Consider the following 12,293-nt stretch of genomic DNA (forward strand, 5'->3'; position numbering starts at 1 on the left):
ATATATATATAATATATAACTACTATATTTGCATACTATATATGTATATAATTATTATAAGCACCCTTCCCCCACACCCTGGTGGGATGCAGGAGGGTGCCCGACCCTTGTGTCGTCCCCCCCCCAAAATCCCTCCTCGCTTGGGGTCCACGAGTGCCCGGTGCTGGAGGGGGGGGTCCCCGGGCAGCCCCCAGCGCCCCGCTTCCCGTCGGGCCGGGGCATTCCTGGTGGCTCTGGGGCTGCCTCTCCCTCGACATTCAATCCCCGGCGCAGGTGCGAGGGGGCTGCCAGCCCCGAAGCCGCCGCATACCTGGCATACCGGCGGCCACCCCGGCGGAGTCGCGGGTCCCGCACCCCCAAGGGAGCAGCCCCCCCTCTGCTGCTGCTCTCCCACCACCGTCCTCACCCCGCGGCGATGCCACCGCGGCGGGGACGCCACCCGTGGCCGGTGACGCCGGCATCCCGGCGGCCACGTCCTCGTGGGGTGCTCCTCGGGCGGGCGAGGGGGACGGGGGAGGCAAGGAGACGTGGCTGGAGCGCATTTTGCTTTTTTTATTTCCACGCAGTAACACACACGCTACGGCTGCTGACTACCTACGACGGTGAACGCACGCACACAGGCACAAAAATAAAAGAATAAATTAAAACGGAACCGTGTAAAAACGGAACGAAACGGAAAAAAAAAAACAAAAAAAAACCACGACGACAGAGAAAGGAGGAGGGGGGAGAGGGAGGCAGGAAAAAAAAAAAAAGGAAAAAAAAAAAGAAAAAACAAACAAAAACCAGGGCTGGGCACATTGAGCTTCTAGGTAGGACGCTTTGATTTGATCTCATGGCTGACGGGCGGCTTCCAGCGCGGAGGAGGATGCGCGGTCGTGTCCCAGGGCGCGGGGCCCTGGCAGCCTCCTCTTCCTCCTCCTCGGCTCGGGCGGGGGCTTCCCAAAAAAGCGCCCCCGAGGGATGCCCCAGGCACCGCGGGACCGGGCGGCGGGGGGGAATGGGGTGCGGGCCCCGGCGGGGCCCCCGGAGGACCGGCGGCGGTGGCTTGGGCAGTGGCGTCCCTAGAGTTCGCGTGGTGGTGCCGCCGCGCGTGTCCCCCCTTCGTCCCCCGGGTTCCTCTCCATGGTGGCTGCACCAGGAGCCTGTCCCTGCCTTAGTCGTTGGAGGTGACGTCGATGTCTTCTCCGCTCGACTGCTTGGTGGCGAGGCGCCATCGGTTGATGTGGTGGGAGCCTTTCTTCTTCTGGTCCGAGTCCGGCCCTTCCTCCTCCAGCTTCTGCCGTTTGTATTTCGTCCGCCGGTTCTGGAACCACACTTTCACCTGGGGGAGAGCGAGGAGAGGACAGGCGCTCGCTGGGGTCCCGGCACCGTGGGACCCCAGCGGTTCCCATTTCTCCATTTCCCCCGAAGAGCGGCCACAAAGAGGTCCCGGTCCCTGCGGGAGCGTTCCCAGCCCTGCCTCGGTTTCCCTTCCCGACCCTTCCCCTGCTGCGGTTCGCAGGATGGGACCGGGTGCCCAGCACCCTGGTGCCCGGTGCCGTGGGTGGCCCCGACGGCCGCCTGGAGGTCACACGGAGCCGGCCCCGCACATCGTGCCCCCAGGCTGGGGTGGCATCGCCAGGTCCTGGCCCTGCTTCAGCTGCGGGTGCAGCCCAACCAAGCCCCTCGCCTCCCCGGGCCAATAAAATGGGGCAAAAACCGGCATTTTGGGGCTTGGCCCATCGCACGGGTCCGTCGCTTTGTGCCCCGCGTGCGCAAAGCCCGAGGGAAGGGTCTGAGGCTCTCAGCCGCTCCGGCTGGAGTGCAGAAAACCAGGGAGCTATCCTAGGGGATTAATTTACAGCATTCAGGTGTAAGGAAAGCTTTTTCCACCACCACGCTGCCCCAGAGGCAGCGGCGTCTCCGCGCTCAGGGGCAGCTCCTGCGAGGGACGCGGCACCACGGGCACGGCGGCCGACTCAGGGCGCTGAGATCAGCCGGGAATTCGGCGGCGCAGGGGGGTGCTGGCAGTGCTGGGGGGGTGCTGTGGGGTGATGTGGGATGCTGTGAGGTGACCGGGATGCTTTGCGGTGATGCGGGATGCTGTGCAGCAGTTTGGGATGCTGAGCACCGGTGCGGGATGCTGAGCAGTGAGCAGTGCAGTGACGTGGGATGCTGTGCAGTGACGTGGGATGCTGTGCAGCGATGGGGGATGCTGAGCAGCTCTGCGGGATGCTGAGCAGCCTGCAGGATGCTGCCCAGCCTCGCGGGCCCTGGCAGGACACTAGGTGCCGCTGCTCGGCCACCGATGCCAGCCCCGCGACGCAGCGGGTGGGAGCGATCACCCGCACCGGGCACCTCCCCGATCGTGCCCCCCCTTCATCCCCACTTCTCGGGCACCGCTCCCAGCCCGTGCTCGCCTCCTGCTCCTGGGGTGGGGGCTCTCAGGAGGCCGAGGTCATCCCTCAGCCCCTGATTCCCAGGGGAGCGAAGCCCTCCTGGCGTGCAGGGGGGGCACTCGGTGGCTCCGAGGCGCGCTCGTTCCACCGAACCGGCCGCTTTATGGCACCGCAGCCTGTTATAACCCCCGCCCGGACTCAAACCATTTGCTTCCCTCGCTTTGGGGCATTTCTCGAACAATACCGAGCCGGCGCCTTTCATTCACCAACCGCAAAGCACTTTGCAAACTTTAATTAAAGCTCCCAGCCCTCTGGGAGCGGGGAAGTTGCCTTATCCCTGAGGCAGAGCAGGGGAAACCAAGGTATAAAGCGATTAAGCTGCTTGGCTGAGGCTCTGTGGCAATCAGAGCCGGGTGCGAGGCATCTCCCGAGTCCTCCCGAGCGCCGTCCAGCTCGGAGGACCCCGTCCCGACGCCGTCTCACCCGCGGTGGCTGCGGGACTGGGGGAGTTTCTCAGCTGGATGGAGCCACAGCACCTTGGCCCTGGGGTTCCTGGCCCCAAAAGCTGCAAGGAGAGCAGCATGAGACCCCCGCAGTGTGAGACCCCTGCAGGGGGAGACCCCCCCCCCTGCAGCATGAGACCCCAGCACTGTGAGACCCCCCCCAGCGGGTAGCTGGGGATAACCTGCCCCCTCGGAAGCCCCATCCCAGGTTTAAACCCCCAAGCAGGGGGTTTGGCCCTTCCCAAACCCCCTCCACGTTAGCCATTGGAGGTCTGCGTGGCTCCAGCAGACGTCCTGCGGCTGTCCCTGCCCCCAGGCCCCCGCTGTCCCCCCCCGGGGTGGGCTCACCGTCCCACCCGCAGCACGCTGTGCGCACACACCCCGCACGTTACCACCGCCGGGCGATGACGGCAAGCCCACGTCCACCAAGAAACCCCGCTCTGCCTCGGGGTTTTCTCCCAGCCCTGCTCGCACGAGGCCGACAGCACCCGGAGAGGTGGCTCTGCGGCGAGGCTGTCCCCAACCCTTCGGGCTGGCCGCGTGTCCCCAGCAGCCCCGGGCCGGGAGCGGTGCTGTCGGTGTAAGCACGAGGCTCCAGCAGCAGCATTTCAGCTGGAGGAGCTCTGCAGCAGCTGTGACCCCGGGACCAGCCCCGCTGTCACCCCCTCGTGCTGTGCTGTCACCTCTGGGGTCCCCAGCTGGGACCCCGATGGCGCAGGTGATGCTGCACCCGCCGGTGTGCGGCGCAGGAAGCCCCGCCGCCATGCCACAAAGCCCCAGCCAGGCTACGCCACCTTTTCTTTTAAAAACACCCCAAAACTCGGCAGTTTGCCTTAGTGAGACACGAGGTCTGGGAAGGGAGCGCCCCCAAAAGCGAGGGCACCAAAGCAGGACCGCCTGTGCTCGGCACCTTGCTGCTCCGTGCCCAAGAAGCATGCCCCCAGCTCGGGTACCAGGCAGAACCGGGGGGCTGCGCTGTGCACCCCTGCGAGCCGAGAGCCGTCTTATAGGGACGGTCCCCAGCTGCCACCTCATCCCCTTTGGAGGCCCCCAGGCTCCTGCTGCCTCCCCTATCCCTCTTTTCCCAGCCTCCAGGTGTCCTGCCGTGGGGACACCACTCTGCCGCCGCGTGAATCCAAGGAGGGGAGAGTGGGCAGCCCGTGTTACGGAGCTGTCAGGGGGGCTCCAAATTTCCCCCCGGGAGCTGCGGCCCCAGCAGGGCGCAGGGAACCCGGCCACCCACCCACCCGCCCGCCCGCCCCTGCAGCGCGGCCGCTCTCCGGGTTTATCTGCGTCCCATCTTTCTCCTCCTGTAACTTCCAGGCATCCGCTGGCAGCGCACGGTCACGGGGCCGCTCTGTCAATGATTACCGGCACCGCCGCTCGGAGCAGCCCCGGCCCACGGGGGCTGTGGGGCAGTCAGCCCTGCAAGCGGGACGCCGGGGGGGGGACGGGACACGGGGGTCACACACGGCATCACCGCAATCACCCCGCGCCTCGCAGCGGGGCAGGAGCCCGGCGCTTCGGGCAGGGGACCCCGCGTGGGGTTTCCTCCAGCGCTGGCTCCACGTGCTGCCGGCGATGGGGAGGCTTCAGCCTGCGGCGTGCAAGGATTTCGCACGAGGCCTGGTTGTGCAAAATTAACTCGGCAAAGTGATTTCCCAGCCCGGCACGCTCCCGTGGCCGGCGACGCCAGACAACCAGGGCGGCCTGATGCCACCGGCGATGGGCACGGCGCTGTCACCGCCCGCGCCACCCAGCCCGGCACGACCCAGTCCCCGTGTCCCGTCCTGTCCCACGCTGCCCGGCACACGCACGCCGTCTCCCCGTGTCGCACCAGCCCCACACACGCACGTCCCACGCGCCCCGCGGGCCCGGTTACGTGGCACACGCTGTCCCCACGCCTCTGCGTCATCCCGGCACACGCACGCCCTGCGGCCGGCTCCTCTCGCGCCGTGCCCCCCGGCTTCATCCCACTACACCCCTGTTTGCCGTGGGCTGCTCGCCGCCGCTGCCTTTTCTCCAAAACCCTTTTTTTTTTTTTTTTTCCCCTCTGCCTGTCGTCCCAGGCCGAGGCAGCACCTTGGTGGGAGGAGGGCTGGGAAGGGGTTAATCACCTGTCCCCACCGCTCCCCCCATGGCCCACGGCGGTTCCTGCTGCAGGGAGGACACCGGGACCCTTTTCACCTCCCCCGGGGCTGCTCCAGGTGTTGTTGGACCCGGCTCGGCACCACCAAGCTGCCCTTCACAGGGGAAAAGCAGCCGAGAAAGCGGGGGCCAGGCCCAGCAGCCCCACTCGGCCCCTGCGCACAGCTCCAAAACGAAAAAAAAAACCTCATCCACACACCACTTGGGACACACGACGGGGCACGGGTGGAGGCACGCCTGGTGCGATGCCACCGCGTTGCACGGAGCACAACGGTGGTTTTAGAGGGGTTTGTGGGGCTCTGCAGCCCCTGCCCGCACCACGAAGCAAGGGGGTGACAGCAGCACGGCCACAGGGTATAAAATCTGTTGGGTAACCACCAGCAGCCCCTGGCTGCCTCCCCCTCCCTCCGGTCCTGCTCAGTCTGTGCCCGGTCCCACACCGCAGCCCTCTGCACGGCTGGGTTATTTCCCTCTGGGTAATTAATAGAATATTTAAAACGTCTGTATGTAATAGGTATATAAATATTTATCTCTACAAATATATCTAAACAATACATAATATAGAGACATATTTTAAGGCACAAAGCTGGGAGGGAGGAGGTTTCCCTGCAGCCGCTCTCTGCTGCGCCCTGGTCCCGGGGCCGAGGCTCCCCCGTGCACAACGACCCGGCAGTGCCGCAGCTTCCCCACGACGAGGAGATACGGAACTAAAAACCAGGCTGCAGCGTGTAAAAATACATATATTGCCTCTCTCTGCGATTCTGCTCATGCAGGCGGATTTAGAGACGGATGCCTCTGCTTTCTCCCAAGTAATTGCGCTTAGGCTCGGGGCAATGGTGCAAAACGCGAGGGGCTCTGAGCGCCCCCGGGCACCCCGCAGCTGCCCTTCCCGCCCAGGCAGGCTGCTGTTTGTTCTTTGACCTTTCGTTTTTTTTTTATTTTTTATTTTTAGCACCGATTTCAGCCCCGAGAAGTGGCCGAAGCAGCGCAGGAAGGCGAGAGGGGGACGGAGCCGGGGTGCCAGCTCCTGCCATGCCCTGCTTCGGGGCTGCATCCCCGAGACGCGGTGCCCTTACGGGGCTCGGTCCGTCCTCCCGGCTGCCTGCTTTTGGTTACATTTCCTGGTGCTGCGGCCGCCCGCTGTCCCCGTTACAGGGAATTTTCCCTGCTAACTTCCCTCTCGCCGGGCTGCATTTGCAGGTTTTGCTCGCAGCCGCTCGCGCCGAAGCCGGCGGAGCCTGGGCGAGGACAAGGCAGGCGGCTGCGAGGAACACCCACGGCTCTGCCTTCAGTTTCCAGTGGAATGAATGTATTTTATTTTCCATTAAATGGATACGGAAAACGGGCCAAATTAACAGCCAGAATTTGGCAGAAACTCTCCCTGTTGACTCCATTACTGGATACCAGGAGAAGCGGCGTGCCTTCGCCCGGGGTTTTGGGAGCAGCAGCGTGCCCAGCGTGCGGGGCTGCTCGGCCCCAATCTCCCTGTTTTCCCCTGGCACCATACGCTTTTCCTTTCGCCTTCATCCCCCTGTCCTCCTGGGCTTCCTCATCTCCTACACTGAGGGCCAAATGCCTGTGCGATGTCTTTTCTAAAATCTGAAAGCTGCAGCTAAACAAGCCCTGGGAGCGAGCACCCTCCGCGGGCACGTTTCTTTGCACCGTCCTGAGTCCCGCGCGCCGCTGTGGCTGCCCGCAGACCCCAAAACTGGGCCGGGTTAGGGCAGATTTTTACAGCTCTCTGCCAAAGGGGTGACACCGCTGCTGCTTTGGTCGCTGGATTTTTAAAAACACATTTGGCACGCAGCAAAACACCCGAGCAAACAAGGAATAACACTGGAAAACGACTCTGACTCGAGATGGGGGGGGGAAACCTGCGTCCCTACCCAAGCCCCAGCCCCGCCGCACAGGGCCGTGATGCCAAAACACTGCTCGGCCAACGGCAGCAGCTTCCCGCCACCAAAAAAGCCCACCCTGACCCCAAAACCCTGCGCAGCTCCAGCACAATTTCCGTGCACGATTCCTGGAGACAGGAGCCGGGATTTCGCCCGGTGCAGCCCCGGCCCCGAGCGGTTTCGGCGCGGAGCTGCTGCCGGCCGTGCCGGGCCGTGCCGTACCTGGGTCTCGGAGAGGCTGAGGCTGCTGGCCAGCTGCTTGCGCTCGGCGCCCACCACGTAGTGGTTCTTCTCGAAGGCCCTCTCCAGCCGCAGGAGCTGGGACGGCGAGAAGGCGGTGCGGATGCGCTTGGGTTTGCGGGCGAAGGGCCCGTGCAGGAGCAGGCTCTCCTGGGACACCTCGCTCCCTGCGGGCAGAGCAGCAGCGTCAGGCCCCGCGGCGGCACCCCCGGCACCACGAGGGATGGGGTCCTGGGGGATCGGGGGGGTCTGGGGGGCAGGTAGGGATGGGTGGGAGCCCCCCCGGCACCGCGGTGATCCCGCCTGGCTCGTCTCCTTCCCGGCTGGGCACGGGGCAGAGCAGGAGGGGAAGGGGATGGGGGAGAGAGAGGAGGAAAAGGGGAGAGGGAAAAGGCACGGACAGAGCCGGGGAAGGAAGAGAGCAGGGAGAGAAATGGGGTGAAGGGGGAAAAGAAGAGCAGAAAGAGAAAGAAGGACTAAGAAATGTGAGAGGGGGCTGAGCAACTGGGAAAGTCAGGATGAAAAAAAGAAAGAGAGACAAGAGGGGAAAGGAAGGGGAGAAAGTGAGAAATCAAAAGGAAAAAACTGGGAGAAAAAAGAGGAAGGAAAATGAAAGGGGGATAAAGAGAAAGAAAAGAGAAAGAAGGAAAAAGAGAATGGGGGGAAGAAAAAGAGACAGAAAGGAAAAGAAAAAAGATAAAGAAAAATTTAAAAAGGCAAAGAAAAAGGAAACAGACAGAAAGATGGAAAGACTGAAAGACAGACAGAAAGACAGAAAAAATAAAGAGAAAGAAATAAAAAAGTGAGGGGGGTGGAACTAGATCTGTAAGGTCCCTTCCAACCCAAAGCACTCTGTGACAGACAGAAGGAAAAATGCTACGGGAGTGAAGTGAGAGAGGGAACGAGACTGAGGCCAGAGGGAAAGTCAGAAAGAGAGAAAGGGAAAAATAAGACAGAAAGAAAGGAAGGAAACGAAAGAGGAAGAAAAGAGGGAGAAGAGAGAGAAAAGAGGAAAGAAAGGAAGAAAGAAAGGAAGGAAGCAAGCAAGAAAGAAAGAAAGAAAGAAAGAAATGGAAAGGAAATTTAAAAAGGAAAGAAGGAAAAAAAGAAAATAGGAAAAAAAGGAAAAAAGGAATAAAGCAAAAGAAAAATGAGAAAGAAAAAGGATTAGAGGACCAGGCAGCGAGACGGAGGGACGGACGGAGGGACAGGCGCGGCAGAGCCCCGCGGGGCCGGCAGCACCGGGGGAGCCGCTGCGGGCACTGCGGGGCCGCACCGGGAGCTGCTGCCGCCGGCGGGGCTCGGGCTGGAAAATGGGGTACGGGGCTGGGGGGACAGGGGCAGGAGGGGAGAGGAAAGGAGAGGGAAGGAGAAAAATGGAAAGGAAAGGAAAGGAAAGGAAAGGAAAGGAAAGGAAAGGAAAGGAAAGGAAAGGAAAGGAAAGGAAAGGAAAGGAAAGGAAAGGAAAGGAAAGGAAAGGAAAGGAAAGGAAAGGAAAGGAAAGGAAAGGAAAGGAAAGGAAAGGAAAGGAAAGGAAAGGAAAGGAAAGGAAAGGGAGACAGGACACGGCGAATGGAAAGAAGAAAGGAAGGCAGAGAGTTAGAAAAAGACGGGAAGAGAATGAAGAGGAAGGCAGGCAGAGAAAAGTGAGCAATTAGGAAAGAAGGATTTTTTTTTAAAATTCGAGAAAGAAATTAAGAACAAAAATAATGAAAGAGAAAGGAAAAGAAACAGAGAAAGAAACAGAAAAAGAGAAAGAGAAAGAAAGAGAGGAGGAGAGAAAGGGAGAAAGACAGAGAGAGAGAAAGAGAAAGAGAGAGAAAGAGAGAGAGAGAGAAAGAAAACAAGAAAAAGAAAGAAAGAAAGGAAGAAAGAAATGGAAAGAAGGAAAGGAAGAAAGGAGGAAAGAGAAAGAAATAGAGAAAGTGAGAAAGAAAAAAAAGAAAGAGACAGGGAGGAGAGAAAGAGGGAAAGAAGGAAAGCAAGCAAGACGGAAAGAAAGAGCAGAAGGAAGGAGAGAAACGCAAGCCCAGCCGGCGATCGGCCCGCGGGAAGCAGTCCCCGCTCCGCGCCCCGACCCCGACCGCCCGCGCTGCGCCCCCAGCCCCGGGGGGCTCCGGGCCCCGCGGCGCTGCAACAGGTGGGGGCCGGCGGCGCTCTGGGGGCTCCCCGGCACCCCCCGAACCCCCCCCCGGACCCCCCGACCCCCCCCCCCGGGTCTCCCCCGGCTCCGCGGCTCACCTTGGAAGCGGTGCCCGAAGAAGCGGTTGCGCAGCACCCAGGGGTAGAAGTTGAGGGGGTCGCGGTGCTGCGGCCCGAAGAAGGGGTGCGGGGGGGGCAGCGGCGGGGGGCCCACGGGCAGCGCCGGGTGCCCCACGGCCTCGGGGAAGACGAGCTCGGCGCTGCCGTACAGGGCCCGGCCGGCGGCGGCGGCCCCCTGGAAGCCCCCCGGGAAGGAGTCGGCGGCGGGGCCGGGGCCGGGGTAGGGGAGGGCGGCGGGGCGCAGGGGCTCGTCGGGGCTCAGCGGGGTGTCCTTGGCCACCAGGGACTCGATGGTGAAGCAGCGCTTGGCGGACGGCTGGAACATGGTTTGCGCCTGGGGGGGCCGGAGCGGGGCCGGTCCTGCGGGTGCGCGCCCGGCTGCGTGTGCGTGTGCGCGCGTGTGTGTGTGTGTGCGTGTGTGTGTGCGTGTGTGTGTGTGCAAGAAACCTCCCCCCCCACCCCCCCGGGCACGCACGCACACACACACATGCACACACACACGCGCGCACCCCCGCCGCCCACCCGCGGGCTGCCGGCAGCCCCCGCACCCCGCACCCCGCACCCAGCACCCCGCACCCAGCACCCCGCACCCCTCACCCTGCACCCCACAACCCGCACCCCGCACCCTACACCCCGCACCCAGCACCCCCAGCACCCCCTCGCCCCCGCACCCCAGCACCCCCCAGCACCCCCAGCACCCCCCAGCACCCCCTTACCCGCGCACCCCGCGGACCCCGCAGCCCCCGGCCCGGCTCGCCCTACAAATACGGCCGGTACCTGGGGCGGCCCGCCCGCCTGGGCGGCCTCACCTGCGGGGCTGGGGGGGCTGCGGCTGGGGCTGGGGCCGGGGCCGGCGGCGGGGAGGCGGGGGGGGGGGTGGGGGGGGGGGAGGTTGGAAGGAAGGGGGGGGGGGGAGGCAGAGAGCGCCTGAAAAACCGGCCTGGAGCCGCCGCCGGCGAGCCCACAAGTTGGGGGAACGCGGCTGGGGATGGCCGGGGGGGTCCCCGCCCGCCCCCCCCCCCCCTTTTCCCCGGAGCCCCCCCTCCCCGAGGCTCCCCGCAGCCCCTCGGGGGCCGGCTGCAGCCCCGCGGGTCCCGGTGGGATGGGGAGGGGGGGTTAAAGGGGGGGGGGGGAGGTGAAGCCCCCCCCCCCGACCTCAGCACCGCCCCCCTTGCCCGCCCGCCCCCCCCCTCCGAAGGCGCCCCCCCCCCCCCAGCTCCCAGCCGCCGGCAGCGGCGGACAAAAGCTCTTCCCACGGGTCCGATCCTGCGCGGGGAATAAAAACAGCGTAAAAAAAAAAAAATAAAAAATCAGAGTCACCGTAATAATCACGATAATAAAACCCAGCCGCTTGGGGGGGGCGCTTCGTGCCCGTGCCCCCCCCACCCCCAAAGCGGTTTGGGGGGGGGGGGGGGCGATGCTCAGCACCTCGGCGGGCCCGTCCCGAGTTCACTCCGCAGTTTGGCTCTGCTTCGGCGCGGAGGGAGGGGGCTGCCTCCCTCCCGCACAAAGGGGGCTGAAAGTCTATTTTCCACTTGGCTGGGCCGAAATGCCCCGCGCCGGCCCCCGCGGGTCCCCCGCTGCACCCCCCCCCAAACCGCCCCCCCCCCCCCCCCTCCCCGGGGTCCTGCGCCCACCCGCGGGACCGGGCAGGATGGGACCCGCGGGACGGAGCCGGCGGGGCGCAGCCTTGGCGACGCCGCAGCGCCTGGCCCTGCCCGTTTATTTTATTTCATTTTATTTTTTATTATTATAATTTATTTTTTTTTTCCTCCGAGGAGGCGAAAAGAGAGGGAGAGGGAGAAAAAAAAACCAAAAAAACAAAAAAAAACAAAAAAAAACCTCTCGGCGTTTTTAAATGGGCGTTCGCGGAGAAACGGGGAGGGAGCGCGGCTGGGGCGGAGCGGGGCGCACCTGGAGGGAAGGGGAGAAGGGGAAGGAAAAGGGGAGGGGAAAAAGGGGAAAGGGGAAAAGGGGAAAGGAAGGGAAAAAGGAGAAGGGAAAGGGAGAAGGGGAAGGGGAAAAAGGGGAAGGGAAAGGGAAAAAGGGGAAGGGCAAGGGGAAAAGGGGAAGGGAAGGGAAGGGAAGGGAAGGGAAGGGAAGGGAAGGGAAGGGAAGGGAAGGGAAGGGAAGGGAAGGGAAGGGAAGGGAAGGGAAGGGAAGGGAAGGGAAGGGAAGGGAAGGGAAGGGAAGGGAAGGGAAGGGAAGGGAAGGGAAGGGAAGGGGACGCGGGGACAGCTCGGATGCCGTGCGCCTGCTTCGCAGCGTTTAATTCCACCCAGCTCAGCTCCGCTCCGTGCCGCCCCACTCGGTTCAGCCCCTTCCCTCCCCCCGGTTCCCTCCCAGCCCCCCCGTTCCCTGCCCAGCCCCGGGCCGGGCCGCCGGGGCTGCGGGAGAGGGGGGGCGGCGGGGCCGGGATTTCGTTTGGGGCAGCCCCCAAAGCCCCCCGAGCATCCCCTGGGGCCGAAGCCCCCCCCCCGCGGCCGGAGGCGACCCCCGCCGGCAGCACCTCCCCTCCGCACCCCTCTCCGGGGAACATTTTGGGGGGGAGCTGCTTCGCTTTGGGGAACCCCCCGACTATCACAAGCCGTTAAAATGATTCTATTTTTTTATTATTATTATTATTTTATTTTTTTCCCCGGGTCTCTGGCAGCCCCCTGGCTGGGGGGTGGGGGGGGTGGGGGGGCGAGTTTCTCCCCGCACCCCCGGCAGGATGGGTGCCCGCAGCTCCCCGCGGGGCGCACGGCCGGGGGGAGCGGCGGGCGGCGGGGAGGGGGCTTCGCCTTCAACGAAAGGGGCTCCGGGGGGGGCCGCTGCGGCGCGGGGAGCGGGCGGGGGGCGAGCAGGGGGTCCCTGCCCCCGGGCCG

General features: G+C 63.6%; 1 protein-coding gene across 2 annotated transcripts; it reads right to left on the reverse strand.

The window, feature by feature from the left end:
- Positions 1-534: 534 nt before the first annotated feature.
- Positions 535-10,263, reverse strand: EMX1 (empty spiracles homeobox 1). Of its 2 annotated transcripts, none has more exons than XM_083834151.1 (4): positions 10,204-10,263; positions 9,406-9,760; positions 7,147-7,331; positions 535-1,321 (listed from the first exon to the last, which is right to left on the reverse strand). In XM_083834151.1, the coding sequence occupies exons 2-4, from the start codon at positions 9,749-9,751 to the stop codon at positions 1,154-1,156; spliced, it is 699 nt and encodes a 232-aa protein (XP_083690277.1). In that variant the 5' UTR covers positions 9,752-9,760; positions 10,204-10,263; the 3' UTR covers positions 535-1,153. The 2 variants fall into 2 exon arrangements, with proteins under 2 accessions (XP_083690277.1, XP_083690276.1); XM_083834150.1 differs by having other exon boundaries at positions 10,143-10,241.
- Between the last annotated feature and the right edge of the window lie 2,030 nt (positions 10,264-12,293).

The sequence above is a fragment of the Anser anser genome (assembly GCF_964211835.1).
Source record: "Anser anser genome assembly, chromosome: 4".
In the NCBI taxonomy this organism is placed as follows: domain Eukaryota; kingdom Metazoa; phylum Chordata; class Aves; order Anseriformes; family Anatidae; genus Anser; species Anser anser.